This window comes from Lipotes vexillifer, unplaced genomic scaffold (assembly GCF_000442215.2).
Source record: "Lipotes vexillifer unplaced genomic scaffold, Lipotes_vexillifer_v1.1 scaffold1699, whole genome shotgun sequence".
Classification (NCBI taxonomy): domain Eukaryota; kingdom Metazoa; phylum Chordata; class Mammalia; order Artiodactyla; family Lipotidae; genus Lipotes; species Lipotes vexillifer.
Genome location: NW_006796961.1, coordinates 516,694 through 533,233, shown reverse-complemented (window position 1 = coordinate 533,233; position 16,540 = coordinate 516,694). Strand labels below are relative to the sequence as shown.

Genomic DNA, 16,540 nt, shown 5'->3' with positions numbered 1-16,540 from the left:
CAAAAAAAAAAAAAAAAAAAAAAAAAAAAAAAAAATCCCTGAGTAAGGAGAGGGAGGGGCCCTGCGGGTGTTGGGGAACAGCATTCCAGGCAGGGGGAACAGCCAGTGCAAAGGCCCTGAGGGAGCCCTTAGTGGAAGATGCCTGATGGGTGTAAGGAGTGGGCCAGGTAACTGAAGCCCAGCGAGTGAGGAGGTGCGTGGAGGAGGTGAGGGCCGGGAGAGGACAGGGCAGAACGTGCAGGGCCTTGGGGGCCTCAGGGGAGGACTCAGGCTTTTGCTCTGAGTGAGGTTGAAGCCAAGGAGAGCTGTGATCTGAGGAGGGACAGGACCTGACTCAGGTGCTCACAAGCACCCTCTGGCTGCTATGGGGGGAACAGACTATAGCAGGCAAGGAGAGGGGGCAGAAGATACTGTAGCAGTCCTGGGGGGCTTGGTGGTGGACGTGGCGGTCACGTCAGGGTATAATTTGAAGGAAGAGCTGACCAGCTCTAGGTGGTGCGGGTGTGAGTGTGAAAGAGGCTTCTGCAGCTTTGCACACATGCACTCCACACTCACACACGTACAGACATAAACAGTCTTCACACTCCCTCCCTCACATTCTCACACACGTTCTCTCTGACACTCACAAGCACATACACTTCTGCCATCTGTGTTCAACTGTCACCTCCTCAGGGAAGCCTGACCAGACCTCTGGGCTGTCAGTTCCCATGACATCTCACTCTGTCCTGCCATGGCTTTTACTCTGCAAGCCCCCACTAATCTCGGGATGAGCTTCTGGCAGGCTTGCGGCAGAGGGTACAGGTTGGGGAGGTGACAGGCTGGCAGGGCATGGGCTGGGTCTTATTTGTTTGCATGGGACCCGGCCCCTAGTAATTGCTCAGGAAACATGGGTCAAATGCATAAAAGGAAGACTAAAGGTGAACGGGATGTGCTGGCCAGGGGGCGCATGGAGGACAGGCACCTTATTGACCCCAGGGACTGCTGCCACCCCATCTCCCAGGAGCCCCGCAGGGTGGGGCCCCTCACCTCTGGGACATGATCTTGAAGGCGTCTGGCAGATAGCACTGCACGTTCTCCATCTGGAAAGGGTCAGCGTCGCAGATCTTGTCATCTGTGCGCCCATAGTTGGCGTTCTCCACCATGATGACGTCGCTGCCTGGGCACCGCAGCTCGATGGGGTAGCCTTCACATGCCAGCTCACGGCGCATCAGCCCAAACGGGAGCCCGGCCCGGCTCAGGCCTGCAGGGAGGAGGGGGAGGGAGTCACATCCGGGCCCAGGAGGGGAGGGGAGGGGAGACCCCCGCCGAAGAGGCGCCGCCTCCAGCTTGACTGGATTGGGATGCGGACTGTATGAACTTCAGTTTATTCATCTGTAAAATGGGCTTCTCAGTGTGCCCACCTGTGCAGTAAGGCCATGAACCTGGCCCAAGGAGTCTGGCCTTTGCCTTGGCTCCTGGGCGGTGCCCTCTAAGTCCCTGAAGTGTCCTGCTTGAGAAGAGTGTCTTTGTTTACCTGGGGGCCTTGAGCCATACCAGGCAGCCTGTGCTAACTGTTATGGGTTGAACTGGGTCTTCCCCCTCCCCAAATTCAAATGCTGAAATCAAGCCCTAACCCTCAGTACCTGAGAATGTGGTCGAATTTGGAGATGGCTTCTTTACCGAGGTAATCAGATTAAAATGAGGTCATTAAGGTGGGCCATTAAGAGGGCCCTAATGGGTCCTAATCCAATATGAACGGTGCCCTTATAAAAGGAGGAAATTTGGACCTAGAGGCACACACAGAGTGAAGACGATGTGGAGACACAGGGAGAAGATGGCCATCTACAAACCAAGGAGAGGGGCCATGTGGGTGCTGGGGAACAGCATTCCAGGCAGGGGGAACAGCCAGTGCAAAGGCCCTGAGGCAGCCCTTAGTGGAAGATGCCTGATGGGTGTAAGGAGTGGGCCAGGTAACTGAAGCCCAGCGAGTGAGGGAACAGATCCCGCCCTTGTGGCCTTCAGAAGGAAGCAACCCTGCTGACGCCTTGATCTTGGATGTCTAGCCTCTAGAACTGGGAGGGAATACATTTCTGTTCCTTAAGTCTCCAGGTCTGTGGTATTTTGTCACAGCAGCCCCAGCAAACTAGTACACTCACAATGTGGTTTCAGGTAGGCACTTTGGGTCATGCAGTATCAGCTGACCTCTGGAGGGGCTGGAGGCTGAGGTCAGCCATGTCTACGTGACTGAGCCCCTGTAAAGACTCTGGATACCAAGGGTCAGGGGAGCTTCCTGGGTTGGCTGTACAACATGCGTGTTGTCACTTATCATTGTCAGGAGAGTTCCTGCTGCCCGTGACTGCACTGGGAGTGGACCGCCAGAACCCCCGTGCATGGAACTTTCCTGGATGCTGCGCCATGCGCCGCTTCTCTTGGCTGATTTCTTTCTTTTTTTTTTTTTTTTTTTTTTTTTTTTTTTTTTTTTTTTTTTTTTTTTTTTTTTTTTTTTTTTTTTTTTTTGGCGGTACGCGGGCCTCTCACCGTTGTGGCCTCTCCTGTTGCGGAGCACAGGCTCCGGACACGCAGGCTCAGCGGCCAAGGCTCACGGGCCCAGCCGCTCCGTGGCATGTGGGATCTCCCCGGACCGGGGCACGAACCCGCGTCCCCTGCATTGGCAGGCGGACTCTCAACCACTGCGCCACCAGGGAAGCCCTCTCTTGGCTGATTTTAATCTGTATCTGTTCACTGTAATAAACTATAACCACGAGTATAATGGTGTTTCTGAATTCTGTGAATCCTTCAGGCAAATCATCAAAGCTGAGGATGGTCTGGGGGACCCCCAAACTCGCAGTTAGTGTCAGAGGTAAGGGTGGCCTGGTGCACTTCCCTAACTTCACATCACCCCAGGCAAGGTCCAGAGATGGTGCGGGAGGGAATGCGCTCATGTTCTGGAAGAAACCACAGAGTCTGGCTTTGCCACTTCTGAGCTGACAGGCCAGGTGTGTCCTTTGGACCAGGGCTTCTCCTGGTGTGTCCCAGGAACTAGCAGCGTCCACATCATGTTCAGAATGTAGATTCTGGGCCCCCCGACCCAGGCCTGCTGAATCAGAATCTTGGGGATGAAACCAGGAGCCTTTGGATGGATACACCCACCAGTGATTCTGATGCACACTACAGCTTGGACAGCCACTGCTGGAGCCTCACCAGGCCTCAGTTTCTGGATCTGTAAAATGGGCCACCACAGCCCAGGGCTGTACTGGGAGGATTCTGTGCTAGAAAATGTTCTTGAAGGAGGTGCTGTGCATGGTGCTGTGCTCGGTGAGGACGTCACAGGGAGGGGCCTCCTTGCTTTCACCTAGGAAACCTCCCAGGGTTGCCATGACAATGAAAGAACTTGCCAGGGGCATGCCCTGCTCTCAGAGGGGTTGCATTGTCACACGTCAGTCTCCATCCCATGCCATTCGGAGACTGAGAGCTGGGACTCAGGAGCCAGATGGCCAGGGTTTGTTTGTTTGCTTATTTATTTGTATAAATTTATTTATTTATTTATTTTTGGCTGCGTTGGGTCTTCGTTGCTGTGCGCGGGATTTCTCTAGTTGCGGTGAGTGGGGGCTACTCTTCGTTGTGGTGCGCAGGCTTCTCGTTGTGGTGGCCTCTCTTGTTGCGGAGCACGGGCTCTAGGCGCGTGGGCTTCAGTAGTTGTGGCACACGGGCTCAGTAGTTGTGGCACGCAGGCTCTAGAGCGCAGGCTCAGTAGTTGTGGCACACGGGCCTAGTTGCTCTGCAGCATGTGGGATCTTCCCGGACCAGGGCTCGAACCTGTGTCCCCTGCATTGGCAGGCAGATTCTTAACCACTGCGCCACCAGGGAAGTCCCTGGATGGGGTTTAAATTCCGGCTGGGCCACTCCCTGGCTGGTGGCCTTGTCCAGTCACTGACCTCCTCTGTGTCCCCGTTTTTTTCCCTAAGGAGCTGATAACGCCTATCTCACAGATCCATGCAGACGGTTGCAGTGCACACGGTACATAGTGAGATGGCAAGCCACTAATAACTATTATCATTAAGATGATTAAGGCAGCTAGTCTCTGTTGGACAGAGTGGGGTCAGTACCGTCCATGCCTGCTGGGGCAGCCACCTTCTTGGACACTGGTCCCAGCCAAGCCTTGCAGGGTGTCAGAGGGAAGCGGGGATGCACAGAGTGGCCCTGGGCTCCAGTGTGGGGACTGTCATTGTAGATGAAGAGAAGGCACCAGTGCATGATGGCAGCAGAGCCAAATGGGCCCCTTTTTCAAGATCTAGTGCCTCCAATGCCACCTGGGGGCCCAATGGGGTTGGCAGCTAGGCCCTCGGGGTATTTTGTGGTGAGTTGAGTCCCACTTGTGGGAAAGTTTTACGTGCGTTCCTCTAGCATCATCTGCTTCCGCAGCTAATTTTAGCCCTTCCTGGGCCCGGGAAAGAGGCCGGGGGTGGAGGGCTGGCTTGGATGGGTCTGGGGGTGGAAGCAGCCCATCCCAGGCCAACTGGCGCTGTGGGGCAGGACCTGGATAGGTAGAGAACATGGGTGCTGGGGGAGGGGAGGGTGCCAGCTGTCTGGAGCAGTGCCAAGGCCCTGTGACACGGCTGAACAATGCCCCCTTCACCTCTGTGGCTCCCCGGAGGGTGGGGCTGTATGAGGCAGCAATGGGGAGCAGGGTCCACCATGAGTGCCCTCCAGACAGGGCTGGGAGGGGCAGGCAGGGGGCACACCCAGGGCGAGGGCGAGGCTAGCGGGCCTCCTCTCTTCCCGCCCTGCCCTTGCCCCCGCCTGGGCCCACCATGGGGATTGTAATTGAGTAATCGGTGAGGGTGGGTGGGCGGGCAGGCTCGGGGCACTAATTGTGATGTGTGCAGGATCCCGGTAACGGCATAGGGCCGAGCCGGGTAATTAGTTGTTTTTAAATAGATGTCAGCGGGCATATGCTTTAATTAAACCCTCTTCCCAGCGAGAGCCTCGGAGATGTAATCACACTGAGAGACACACACAAGACAGAAGAGCATCGGCTCACCAGGAAGGCCTGTCCTAGTCCCGGGAGGCCACATCCCGAATCCCAGGCTCTAGGACCCCTGGTGGGATGGACCCTGGTGCTCTGGGTTGGGGGGTGAGGGGCTGATCCGGGGACCCCTTGGTGGTGCTAGGGGGTATAATCACCAAGTCGTCCTCTGGCCTGGTTCTGAGTGGTCTGAAGCGGGTACTGTAACGAGTGGTCGGGAGGTATTTCACTGTTTTATCCGCCCTCCTAGCAGGGTTTTGGAGGCACGGCCCCTCCCCAGCCCCAGCAGCACCTACCTTGGGTGGCTGAGGTGACCAGGACGGCAGTGATGCAGAGACTCCAGAGCACGGCGGCCAGGCGGGCCATGGTGGCGGCTGGGGCGCGTTCGGGGCTCTCAGTGGCCTGTGCAGGCGGCCTCGCCCCGCATCACCAGGTGGGTACCACGGCCTGGCCCACCAGTCTGGGGAGGACAGGAAGAGTGAGGTGGGGGCAGCGGCCAACCCCCAGCGGGCCTAGTAGGAGGGGTGTTTGGGCCGGTCCCCTCTCCTCCTGCTGGTGGCTGAGGGCTTCCATCCTGCAGCCCCAAGAGGGGCTGGGTGATGTAACCCGCTCGAGCCAGCCGTATCTGACAGAAGCTGCACCCTTGGGCCAGAGGCTGACCCCCTCCAAGGCCTCTGGCTTACACTGCACCCACCACTCCCACCCCACCAGATGGACCCACCCATCTGGGCATCTTGGACCTCCTGGAAGCACCTCCTGGTGTCTGACAGCCCCCCTTGGGTGGCTGGGGCAACGCTTCAGGCTGTCACAGCTATGAAGGGCCCACCTGTACCCAGGCAGGCCTCAGACCCTTCATCACAGAGGAGAGCCCTCTGGAAGCCTCTTCCCTGACCCGAAATCAAGACCCTGCCTGCTTGTTTCCCCCGCCCCAGCTTTCTCACCCAGCACAGTGTCCAGGGTGGGGGACCCAGGCGTCTCGGCCCCAGCTTGCAGCCTCTGGGTCTTGGGCAGGAATCCAGGTCCCCACCCCTGGTCCCCTGCTTCCCGTTTCTCTGGCTCTGGTAGCTAATTAGAATCCAGCTGGCTGGCGCCACAGATCAGGGACCAGGGATGACTGAGTGCCCTCTTTCCTCTCAGGGGGAACCTTCAGGGTAAGCTGGAGACAAACAGGCAGGGTGAGGGGTGGGTGCAGCCCCTGGGGGGCCAGGGAGGGTGCAGGAGGGGTGAAAGTTGTGTGGCGACCCCTGCAATTCTCTCCAACCCCACCCCGTCTGCCCATCCTCAGGCACAGCGGCTCTGAGGGCACAGAGCCAGGTTCTGACCCACTTCTCCCTCGTGGCCTCTCCTCTTCTCACTGCCTCCGTCTCCCCTGGGATCCTCTTGAGACTGGACACCCAGATCTTTACTTTTAGTCCTTTGCTTTATCTACACCCCGGTTCTCCAATATGGCCCCAGCCCAGGGGCACCAGCCTGGCCAGGAACTTGCTAGAAATGCACATTCTCTGAGGAGGGTCAGCACCCCATGCTTTTTCGTTTGTTTGTTTTTTGGCCGCGCCTGCGCAGCATGCGGGATCTTAGTTCCCCGAACAGGGATCGGACCTGTGCCCCCTGAAGTGAAAGTACAGAGTCTTAACCGCTGGACCGACAAGGAGTTCCCCAGCACCTGTGTTTTAACCGGCCCTCCAGTGTGCAAACCCCTGGTCTGTCCTCTCCCACCGTCACCCCAGCCTGTCCTACGGTCTCAACACCACCGACCAGCCAATACTTTCCAAATCCCTTATTTCCAGTTTGGAATCTCTCAAAAGAACCCCGACTACTGTTTCCCCCCCACAAAATGAAAGCCTAGCCGCCAGTCCAGGTAATTCCCTGTCCCCACCTCTGCTCCAGCCACTCCTGCTATTCCTCAACCATACCAGGTCCTGCCCCAGGGCCTTTGCACTTGTCACTTCCGCTGCATGCATCTTCTGTCCACCATTTATTCACATGGCCTCTTCCTCTGCTCCCTCACCCCCTTTGGGCCTTCGTTCAAATGTGAATATTTCTCCCTTTTATGGAAGGGCCCCTGCACGGGCAGTGATCGTTGAATTGCTTTGTTCTGCTCCTGCTTCTAGAACAGGCCTGACACACAGCAGTGAATGTTTGTTGAATGAATCTCAGAACCCAAACCTAGGAATCCTCCTCAATTCCTGACTCCTCTCCTCCCCTCCCCTTCATAAACTCCATCAGCAAGTCCCACGGGCTCTGCCTCCAAAGTCTCTCACCGACCTGCCCACTTCCGGCCCTCAGTGCCACCACCAGGACCAAGCCACCATCCTGCTGCATCTGGACGCTTGTCCTGGCCTCCGCCTCCCAGCCTCCCTGCCTCCACACATGCCCTCCACTCAGTGCTAAGGGAACATTTAATGATGTAAATCCGAGTATTAACCTCCCACTCTGCCCTCCCCTGGGGTCTCTGTTCCTCATCAGGGCCTAGAGGCCGCTGGTGACCCAGCAACACCATGCTCTCTAGCCTACCCACCTCCCGTTCCTAGAAGCTCCAGCTTCTTTCCGGCCCGAGCCCTTGCCTGGGCTGCTCCTCTGCCTGGAATGCTCTCCCAGCATCCCTGCACGCCTGCTGGAGCTTTTCACTATTCAGGGCTCAACCTCAAGGTCACCCCAGAAGAGTGGCCTACCCTGACCACCCTAACCACCCCCGCCACCCTCGCTTGCCATCCTTCAGCTCCATTTTTGTTTGTTTGTTTTTTGGCTACGCCACGCCGCATGCAGGATCTTAGTTCCCCAACCAGGGATGGAATCCTTACCCCCTGCAACGGAAGCACGGAGTCCTAACCACTGGACCGCCAGGGAATTCCTTAGTCCCGTTTTAAATTCACGGCACCTGAAATTACATTCTTGTATAAATTACCTTCCCCACTAGACCATGGGCAGCTTGAGGCCAGGGACTCGGCACAGGTTCTCAAGAAAGATTAGGGCAGCTCGCTCATGAGGCAGGACATCCCTCCCTCCAGGCCTGCCTCGTCTCATGTGAAACGGAAAGGTAGTTTCACAGGGCAGCCCTGCAGCCCTGTTCCCCAACCCTGACCCGCAGCAGCTCTCTGCACCCTCCCCAGCGCCCAGCCTTCAGGAAACTCCCCCGTCTACTTCCGTCTCAGCCCACAACCGGCTCTTATCCCCGCAACCCTGTCCAGATACGGCCTTTGATGGGTTTTGGTTCATTTCATAACACTTTACAACTTTACATGGCTGGGGGGCGGCACTCTTCACCACTTCATTTCTCCTGCACCCCATCTTCCAGCCATGGTCAGATGCGGGGGGTGGGGGACTGACCCTAGGCTGATGGATGCTCCCCTCCCTGACTCTCCCTTAGGGAGTTAAACTGGTTAGCGTCTGGTTAATGCTGGAGAGGCTGCTGGTTGCCAGGCTCTTGGGGCAGCCGGCCAATGTGGGTCTGGAGCCCAACCCTGCCATTTCATGCCCCGTGACCCTGACCCACTCATGCCCCCAGTTCCCTCGAAACCTCGGATCTGCACGGTTCTGGTCTACATACACGGTAGACCGGCAAGGGACCCATCAGAGGGTGCTGTCACAGCACAGCGAGAGTCAGGGCACGGGGAGGATCCATCTGAAGGAGGCGGCTTCTCTCCTCCTCCCGGGCTGCACCCCGGGACCCCAGGACCCCAGGCCTCTTGCCCGTCGACACCCCGCCTCAGGGATCCAACCAGCCTCATCGATTTAGACACCATCTGTACCGTGACGACTGCCACATCTGCGTCCCAGCCCCGCTTCTCTCCTCATGTCTACGCCTCCATCTGGGTCTCCAAGGCATCTGGAGCCTGACCGCACTGGACACAGTCCCCCATTTCAGTGCCTGGTCCCCCCCCCTCCTCCCAGGTTCTTAGGCCAAAACCCCAGGAGTCAAAATCTTGGGCCTCTTTCCCCCGCCCCCACAGCCAGTTCAGGAGTAAGTCCTGGGTCTGCATCTCCAGAACACCCCAGCATCCACCTGTCCATCCTCGGCAGCCCCCCTCCAGACCTGGGCATCACCATCTCTACCAAACGGCCCTGACCTCTTCCCAGCAGCCCTCCAGCCCCTCTCACTCCCGCAGCCCAGGCTCCCCCTGCCTCCCCTCACCCGCCACTGGCAGCCAGAGGGGTCTTTAAAAAAATTATGGTATTTTATATATATATATATATGTAACATAAAACTCGTCATTTAACCATTTTTAAGTATAGAATTCAGTGGCATTAACTGCATTCTCAATGCTGTGCCACAACCACTGCGATCTATTTCCAAAACGTTTGTATCACCCCAAACGGAAACTTGGTACCCCGTTAATCAAGAACTCCCTCTCCCCTCTCCCCTCAGGCCCTGGCGACCACTCATCTACTTTCTGTCTCTACGCATTTGCCTGTTCTGGGCATCTCATACGCATGGAGTCATATCGTGTTGGCTAAAAAGTTCAGTTGGGTTTTTCCATAAGAAGTTATGGAAAAATCCGAACGGACTTTTTTGGCTAATCCCAACACAATCTGTGGCTTTTTGTGTGTGACTTCTTTCACTCAGCAAAATGTCTTTGAGGTTCACCAGTGTTGTAAGCCTGTGTCAGTTATTCCTCTTTCTGGCTGAGTAATATTCCACTGTACAGCCGGACCACATTTTGTTTACCCATTCATCATTAAAAAAAAAAAAAAAAAAAAATTAAAAAAAATTTTGGGGGGGCTGCGTTGGGTCTTCGTTGTTGCGCACAGGCTTTCTCTAGTTCCAGTACACGTGCTTCTCACTGCGGTGGCTTCTCTTGTTGTAGAGCACGGGCTCCAGGTGCCACGGGCTTCAGAAGTTGTGGCGCACGGGCTTAGTTGCTCCGCGGCAATGTGGGATCTTCCCGGACCGGGGATCGGACCTGTGTCCTCTGCATTGTCAGGTGGATTCTTAACCACTGCGCCACCAGGGAAGTCCTAAAAATTTTTTATTGGAGTATAGTTGATTTACCATGTTGTGTTAATTTCAGGTGTGCAGCAAAGTGAATCATTTATACCTGTATCCACTCTTTTTTAGATTCTTTTCCCATAGAGGCCATTACAGAGTATTGGGTAGAGTTTCCTGTGCTATACAGTAGGTCCTTATTAGTTATCCATTTTATATGTACTAGTGTGTAGATGTCAAAGTTTTTGGGTTTTGTTTTGGCCGCGCCGGGCAGCTTGCGAGATCTTAGTTTCCTGACCAGGGATTGAACCCATGCCCTCGGCAGTGAAAGCAAGCAGTCCTAACCACTGGCCCACCAGGCAATTCCCTATCCATTCATCATTGATGGACACTTAGGTTGTTTCCACAGAGGGACTTTTTAAAGACGTCGGGAATTCCCTGGTGGTCCAGTGGTTAGGACTCGGTGCTTTCACTGCCGAGGGCCCGGGTTCGAGGAACTAAGATCCCACGAGCCGCTCGGCACGGCCCAAAAAAAAAAAAAAAAAAATCTCGACACATTGCTCCCCAGCTTAAATCCCTGCCGAGGTTTCCACTCCACATCCCATGAGGTCACGCACACCCGGCTCTTGCCCCTTTCCCGCTGCTCCAGCCACGCTGCTTCCCACCATGCAGTCTTGGCCTGTGTCCCTTCGATCTCAGCTCATGTCCCCTCCTCAGAGATGTGGGTGGGCCTCCGCCACCCCACACCATAGCACCTTGCGTTCAGTGCCCGTTTGTCCTGTCCCCACCATCCCATAACCTCCCATGTCTCCATCTTCCTCTCTGTAAAATGGGGCTACCTCATAGGGTAGCTGCACGACAAGATGAATCCATACCCGTGAAACACACAGGGCCATGCCTGGTGCATAGTGAGTGCAGAGTGTCCTGGGCCGAACTGTCACCACCATCCCCACCAATCACGTCACTGCTGTGGGACTTTTGTCCGCTCGTGGATTTTCCTTTGTAGCCCCCGGAGAATGGAAGCTCCCGAGGCCGTCCCTTGGTGCCTAGACGTGCAGTAGGTCCTCAAACAAATATTGACCAGATGAACACAAGGATGCTGGTGGGGGCAGCTGGACGGGGCGTCTGCCCTGTGACCTGGGGCCCAAGCCTGGCCCACACAGGCTGGGCACCATTGCCTCAGGGGCACAGAAAGTGTTCCCCATGGGCTGCCTGCTGCTCCCTGAAGCCCCTTCCCTGGAGCAGCTCCTCCAGGAAGCCCCAGGCACCCCCAGAACTGTCCGCACCTCGGGGCTGCAGCAGGGGGAACTGGGCACTGCGGCTTCTGTTCCCTCTCGTCCTGGCCTGACTGCATGCCCACTCGGCCCTGGGGAGTTTTGCCTCCTGCCTGGTGCTCACCTAAGCGAGGAGGTGAGGTCAGACGTGGATAGGTGGGAGCCACCTGGGAGGCCCAGGCCTGACTACCCCTGAGGCCTTGGGATGAATGGAATTGTGTTCCTCCCCCCTAAAAAGGTACACTGGCATCCTATCCCCCAGCACCTCAGAATGGGATCTTCTTTGGAGATAAAGAGGTAGTCAGGTTAAAATGGATGAGGTCATTAGGGTGGACCCTAATTCAATCAGACTGGTGTCCTTATAAAAAGGGGATATTTGGACACAGACAGCCCCCCCCCCCACCACCACCAAGGAGAACGCCACGTGAAGACAGAGGCAGAGATTGGGGTGATGCGTCTACAAGCCAGGGATTGCTGGCAAACCACCAGAAGCCAGGGGAGAGGAAAGAACCAACCCTGCTGACACTTTGATCTTGGACTCTGGGCCTCTAGAACTGGGAGATAATAAATTTCTGTTGTCAGAGCCGTCTGGGGTATACTGTCACAGCAGCCCTAGCAAACTCGCACAGGGTGTCAGGGCACGTGGCGGGGGAGTTGAGGCAGAGGTGGGGCAGGGCCCTGAACCACATAACTTCAGGGGAGCCTTTCAACTACAGGGTGTGGGGACCCAGCTGGGATCTCCAGTTTTCCAGAACCACCCACGATGCCAGGGGCAGCGGCTGACACCTCTGTGCCCCATTCTGAGCACTGCATGCCTGTATCTCCTTTAATCCTCAGAAGAACTTAGTAAGGGGGTGGGGAGTGTATACCCACATTTTACACAAGAGGAAAGTGAGATCCCAGGGGCACCTGACTGGCAAGGGGCCTTTGAACCCCAGGCTGAGCATGGGCAGCTGGGGAGACCTGGGGGCCCTCGAAAGCTCCCTCCTCTGGGCCCCCACTGCATCTGTGTAAGCATCCTCAGAAGTGGACACGCCCACAGGGGTCAGGTGAGCCCCCACCCGTGTCTGTCCCCACCTCGAGCCTCAGAGGGCTTGAGTGACCCCAATTTAACCCATGGCAAACAGGGCCCACCACCCTCTGAGCCCCAGGTGTGTCGGACCCCCAGGTCACGTGGGCCGCCCACTGGTCCCACACCTGCCTCCGGGTTTGCCTGAGCCCCACATCAGTTTCAAGTCAAGGGGCGGGTGCAGTGGGGTCCCAGGGCCGGGTGACACGGCCCAGGCTCTGTCCTCAGGTGCCCCTGGGATGGGGCAGGGGAGGGTGGGTGTCAGGAGAAGAACCCGTTGCTGGAGGAGGGGCGGCGCTGCTAGCTTGCCCTCGAGTGAGGTTGCCATGGCAACCCTCAGTGCTTGAGTGGGTGGGAGTCTGAATGTTCCGGGCCCCTCAACACAAGCTTCCTGCCTCTTGCTCCGTCCCAAGCAGCCTTGAGTCTTCCCCAAACCCAGCAGCCCTAGAGCCCCGCTCCACAGGCCCACCTCCTCCAGGAAACCCTCGGGCATGGCAGAGTGGGTAACTAGCAGGCCCTGGGATAGGTCCAAGGACTTGGCTCCTGGGTGTCAATCTGCTGTGTGATCTCGGGCCAGGCTCTTGGCCTCTCTGAGCCCATTTCCCCATCCCTACTCTGGGACTAACAGACTTCCCTCACAGAGACGGAGCAAGTGCCCAGAGAGTGTCCGGCACATAACCTCCTTCAGGAAGGGGGCTGTGGGCTCAGGGGGGGCAGGGTCGCCACCAAACCCTCAGCTCCACCCCCTCATCTACCCATGTCTCAGCAGAGGGCAGCCCAGTCCTCCCAGGCGCTCAAGAACCACACAGATATCCTGGACCCCCCTTCTCCTCTCATCCCTACAGCAGCTCCTGCGTCTCCTTCAGAATCTGCTCACTTTCTCCTGACTCCTTGGTCCCCTGCCTGGTCCAGCCCTGTCGCCTCCTCCCCTGTCTCCCAGCTCTCCACCCTTGCTGCCCAGTCTGTTCCACATACAGCCACCAGAGGGCGCCCGTGAGCACCCCGAGTCTGGGCACATCCCTCCTCTGCTCAGAACCTTCCATGGCTCCCACCTCACTCAGAGCAAAAGCCAAAGCCCTTCCTCGGCCCACAAGGCCCTGCACACTCTGCCCTGTCCCCTCCCTTCCCTCACCTCTTTACACTTTCCCCCTCGCTCACTAACACCAGGCACAGACCCCTCTCAGGGCCTTTGCACTGGCCGGTCCCTCCTCCCCAGATAGCTGCAGAGCTTCTCCCTTGCCTCCTTCAGGTCTTTCGGCAAACGCTGCTGGCTCTGGGAGGCCCTGCTGGCCCCAGCACTCTTGCGTCCTGCTCTGGCTTTATTTCTACGTGGCACTCATCGCTAGCATGCCAGCCACGCGTTTTAACTTATTTGCTTAATATCTCTCTCCCACTAGATGTCGGTGCCACAGGGTGGGGTTTGTCTGTCTTGTAAATTTTAAAAGGTCACTCTGGCTGCCAAGTGGCGCTGGACTGCAGGGGGTGGGACCATTCAAAACCTCCCCTTCTCCCTGGATGCCTCCTCCCTGGTCTCCCCCGTCTATCTGTTACTCCCACCACTTCCAATCCCTACCCTGCAGTCAGCGTGATCTTTGCAAAATGAAAACCCAATCACATCCCTCCCTGCCTACTGTCCTCCATGGCTCCCTGTTGCCTCAGAGGCCTCAACATGGTATTTCAGGCCCTGGTCTCCTGCTACCTTCTCATCACCTTCTCTGCTCTGGCCTATCCTCACCCTCCACATCTCTCTCTCACATACCCAGAGGACTCCTGCCCTCTGTCCCTTCTGCCTCCAAAAGGCTCTGCCTGCCAGGACTGTGTTGGTCCCTCCTGTACCCACACTAGCGGCACGCTGGGGCTCCACATTTTACTCCCCTAATTGGACTTGGGCTCTGCAGCTGAAAGTCTATCTCACCAGGGAAAGTTCCATCGTGGGTTGGCCTGGCTCTCTGTTGCATGCCCAGCCCTGGGCAAGGAGAGGGTTCTTGTTAATTTGTTTAATGAACAAAGATGAAACAGACCCATAGAAGAGGTTGTCCATTCAGTGGATAGTTACCTAGCTCCCACCTGGTCACAAGTGCTTTGGAGGAAAATAGGCTTGTAGGGGAGAGAGAGAGTGGAGGAGGTATGCGTGGGTGCAAATGTAGATGGGGTGGTCAGGGAACACCTGGCCAAGAAGGTAACATTTTAGCAAAGGTCTCAAGGAGGGGAGCCATCTAGGTACTGGAGAAAGAGTATCCGGGCAGTGGGAACAGCATATGCAAAGGCCCTGAGGTAGGAATGTGCTGAAGTGTGGCTTTGGCCCAGTGAGTGAGGGGAGAGAGGGAAGAGGTGAGGGCGGGTTTACAGGGCAGAGCGAGCAGGGCCTGTGGGAGTGAGGTGGGAGCCGTGGAGGTTCTGAGTGGGGACAAGACGTGCCCTGACTCGGGTACTCACAGACTCCTGCTGGCAAGGGGAGATCAGACTGTGTATGTGAGGAGGGGTATTGCTGAGAGCACCCCCTCCCTCTTTGCTTCTCCAGGTCCACACTGCTGTCAGAACCAGAAACCTGCAGTTTCCCCCTCCCCCTCCCCTTCCAACCGATCATCTACTAAATCATGTCAACTCTGTCTCGAAAGCCCCACCCGGGTCCATCTCTAATGTCTCAAGGCCTCCACGTGGGCCTTCACCTTGACAGCTGTGGCGGCCTCCTACCCGCACTGGCCTCTCCACTACCCTCCCCTGCCCCACCCGCCCGCCCGCCCTCTGCAGTTCTCTCCTACAAAGCAAGACAGAGGGAGCGCATGCTAAACATTCCAACCATGTCTCATGGGCCTTGACCCCTTCACAGGCCTCCCCAGCCCCGTGCACAAGTAGAAACGCAAACCCACAAACAGTCCTTCGGCCCCCAAGACCGGCGTCCTCTCTCCCCACCTGGCCAGGAAATGTCTTTCCTTCCCCCGCTGAGCCACCCGCTTCTTTCTGACCTCAGGGCAGGCCCCTCCCTCTCCTCCACTTTATCCCTCTTTCCCCTCCAGATCTTAGCTGGGAAGCCCCCTCCACCAGGAAGCTCTCCCTGACTTGCAGGCCAACCGGGCACCTCTCTGACACTCCTCGTCACAGTGGGTTGGTACCATGGTGGCCTGTGGTCCATTTCCACCCCAAGGTGTTCCCTGACTGGCCACAAGTCTCGCACTCACTCCAGGCATGCAGAGCAGTGCTGAAAACAGTCATGGGAGCCAGGGCCTGAGGCAGAGTGCATGGAAGAAGGCTCTGGGGCCCTCTGCTACCACCGGACTAGCAGCGAAAGGGCAGAGACCAGAGGGATGGGGAGACGGTGCTCCGCAGGGCAAGAGCAAAGAGGCCCTGAGTCTCAGGGCCCTAGGTTCAAATCCCAGCTGTGCCCACTTTAGGCTGTGTGACGAGGCCCCCACCTCCCTCCTCTGCATTCTGTCTCTTCCCCAGGGAAACGGGTTGAAAGTCTCACAACAATGGTTATGGAGCTTAGAAGTGATATCCAGCAATCCTACGCGTCTCTTTTAGAGCACGTACTGTGTACCAGGCGCTGATCTAGGTGCTGGAGAGACAGCCATGCACGAGCCAGACGCAAAGAACAAACACTAAAGAGGTCAATCCCGTGATGTACAAGTGTTGTTTGTACGTGTGTGTGTCGGGGGTGGGGGGGTGTCATGCAATCTTAAATACGGTGATGGGGAAAGGCTGGGCACGTCAGCAAAGCTCTGGGAAGCTGAGGGAGGAGCCGCAGAGCTGCCCAGGGAAGAGAAGACTTGTGCAAAGGCCCTGGGGCTGGTCGGGGCCTCTGCCATGTTTGAGAACCAGGGAGGGAGCGAGCACAGGGGAGTGGGAGGAGGTGAGGGCAGGGAGGTGAGAGGGACAGATGGCACCAGACTTGCCCCCAGTGGGGCTGTCCCTCTGCTTGATGAGGGTGCATCCAAGGATGCCCTGACCTCCACCACCAGGGGCCATGGGGCGGGAGGGCAGTGGTGCTCCAGGGTGGGAGTTGGGTACCTATGGCCTGGACACTGCCCACAGCCAACGGGCTAAAAATGGTTTTGCCACTTTCAAAGGGTTAAGAAGAAGACGGAGAAGACTGGTAAGCCTGCCAAAGTCTCCAGTACTTGCTGTCTGGGTCTTCACAGGGGGACTCTGCCGACCCCTGATCTACAGCAGAGTGCCACTCACCTGGGAGGGCGCACAATTTTGCTCCTCCTCCCAGGCTGTTTTGGCAATGTCTGGAGACGTTTTTAGGTGTCACAACTGGCGGGGGT

General features: G+C 56.9%; 1 protein-coding gene across 3 annotated transcripts in view; it reads right to left on the bottom strand.

Annotated features, from left to right (window-relative positions):
- The window catches only part of ADGRL1 (adhesion G protein-coupled receptor L1), a 45,038-nt gene that overhangs the window by 22,689 nt on the left and 5,809 nt on the right, over positions 1–16,540 (bottom strand). For 2 of the 3 annotated variants that reach the window (XM_007469050.1, XM_007469051.1), the window contains exons 2-3: positions 5,302–5,465; positions 1,027–1,240 (exon numbers count right to left, since the gene is read on the bottom strand). In XM_007469050.1, coding sequence (XP_007469112.1) covers positions 1,027–1,240; positions 5,302–5,371 — 284 coding nt within the window. In that variant the 5' untranslated portion in view covers positions 5,372–5,465. Of the gene's footprint in view, positions 1–1,026; positions 1,241–5,301; positions 5,466–16,540 lie in introns of those variants that run through there. The other variant, XM_007469052.1, reaches the window with a different exon arrangement.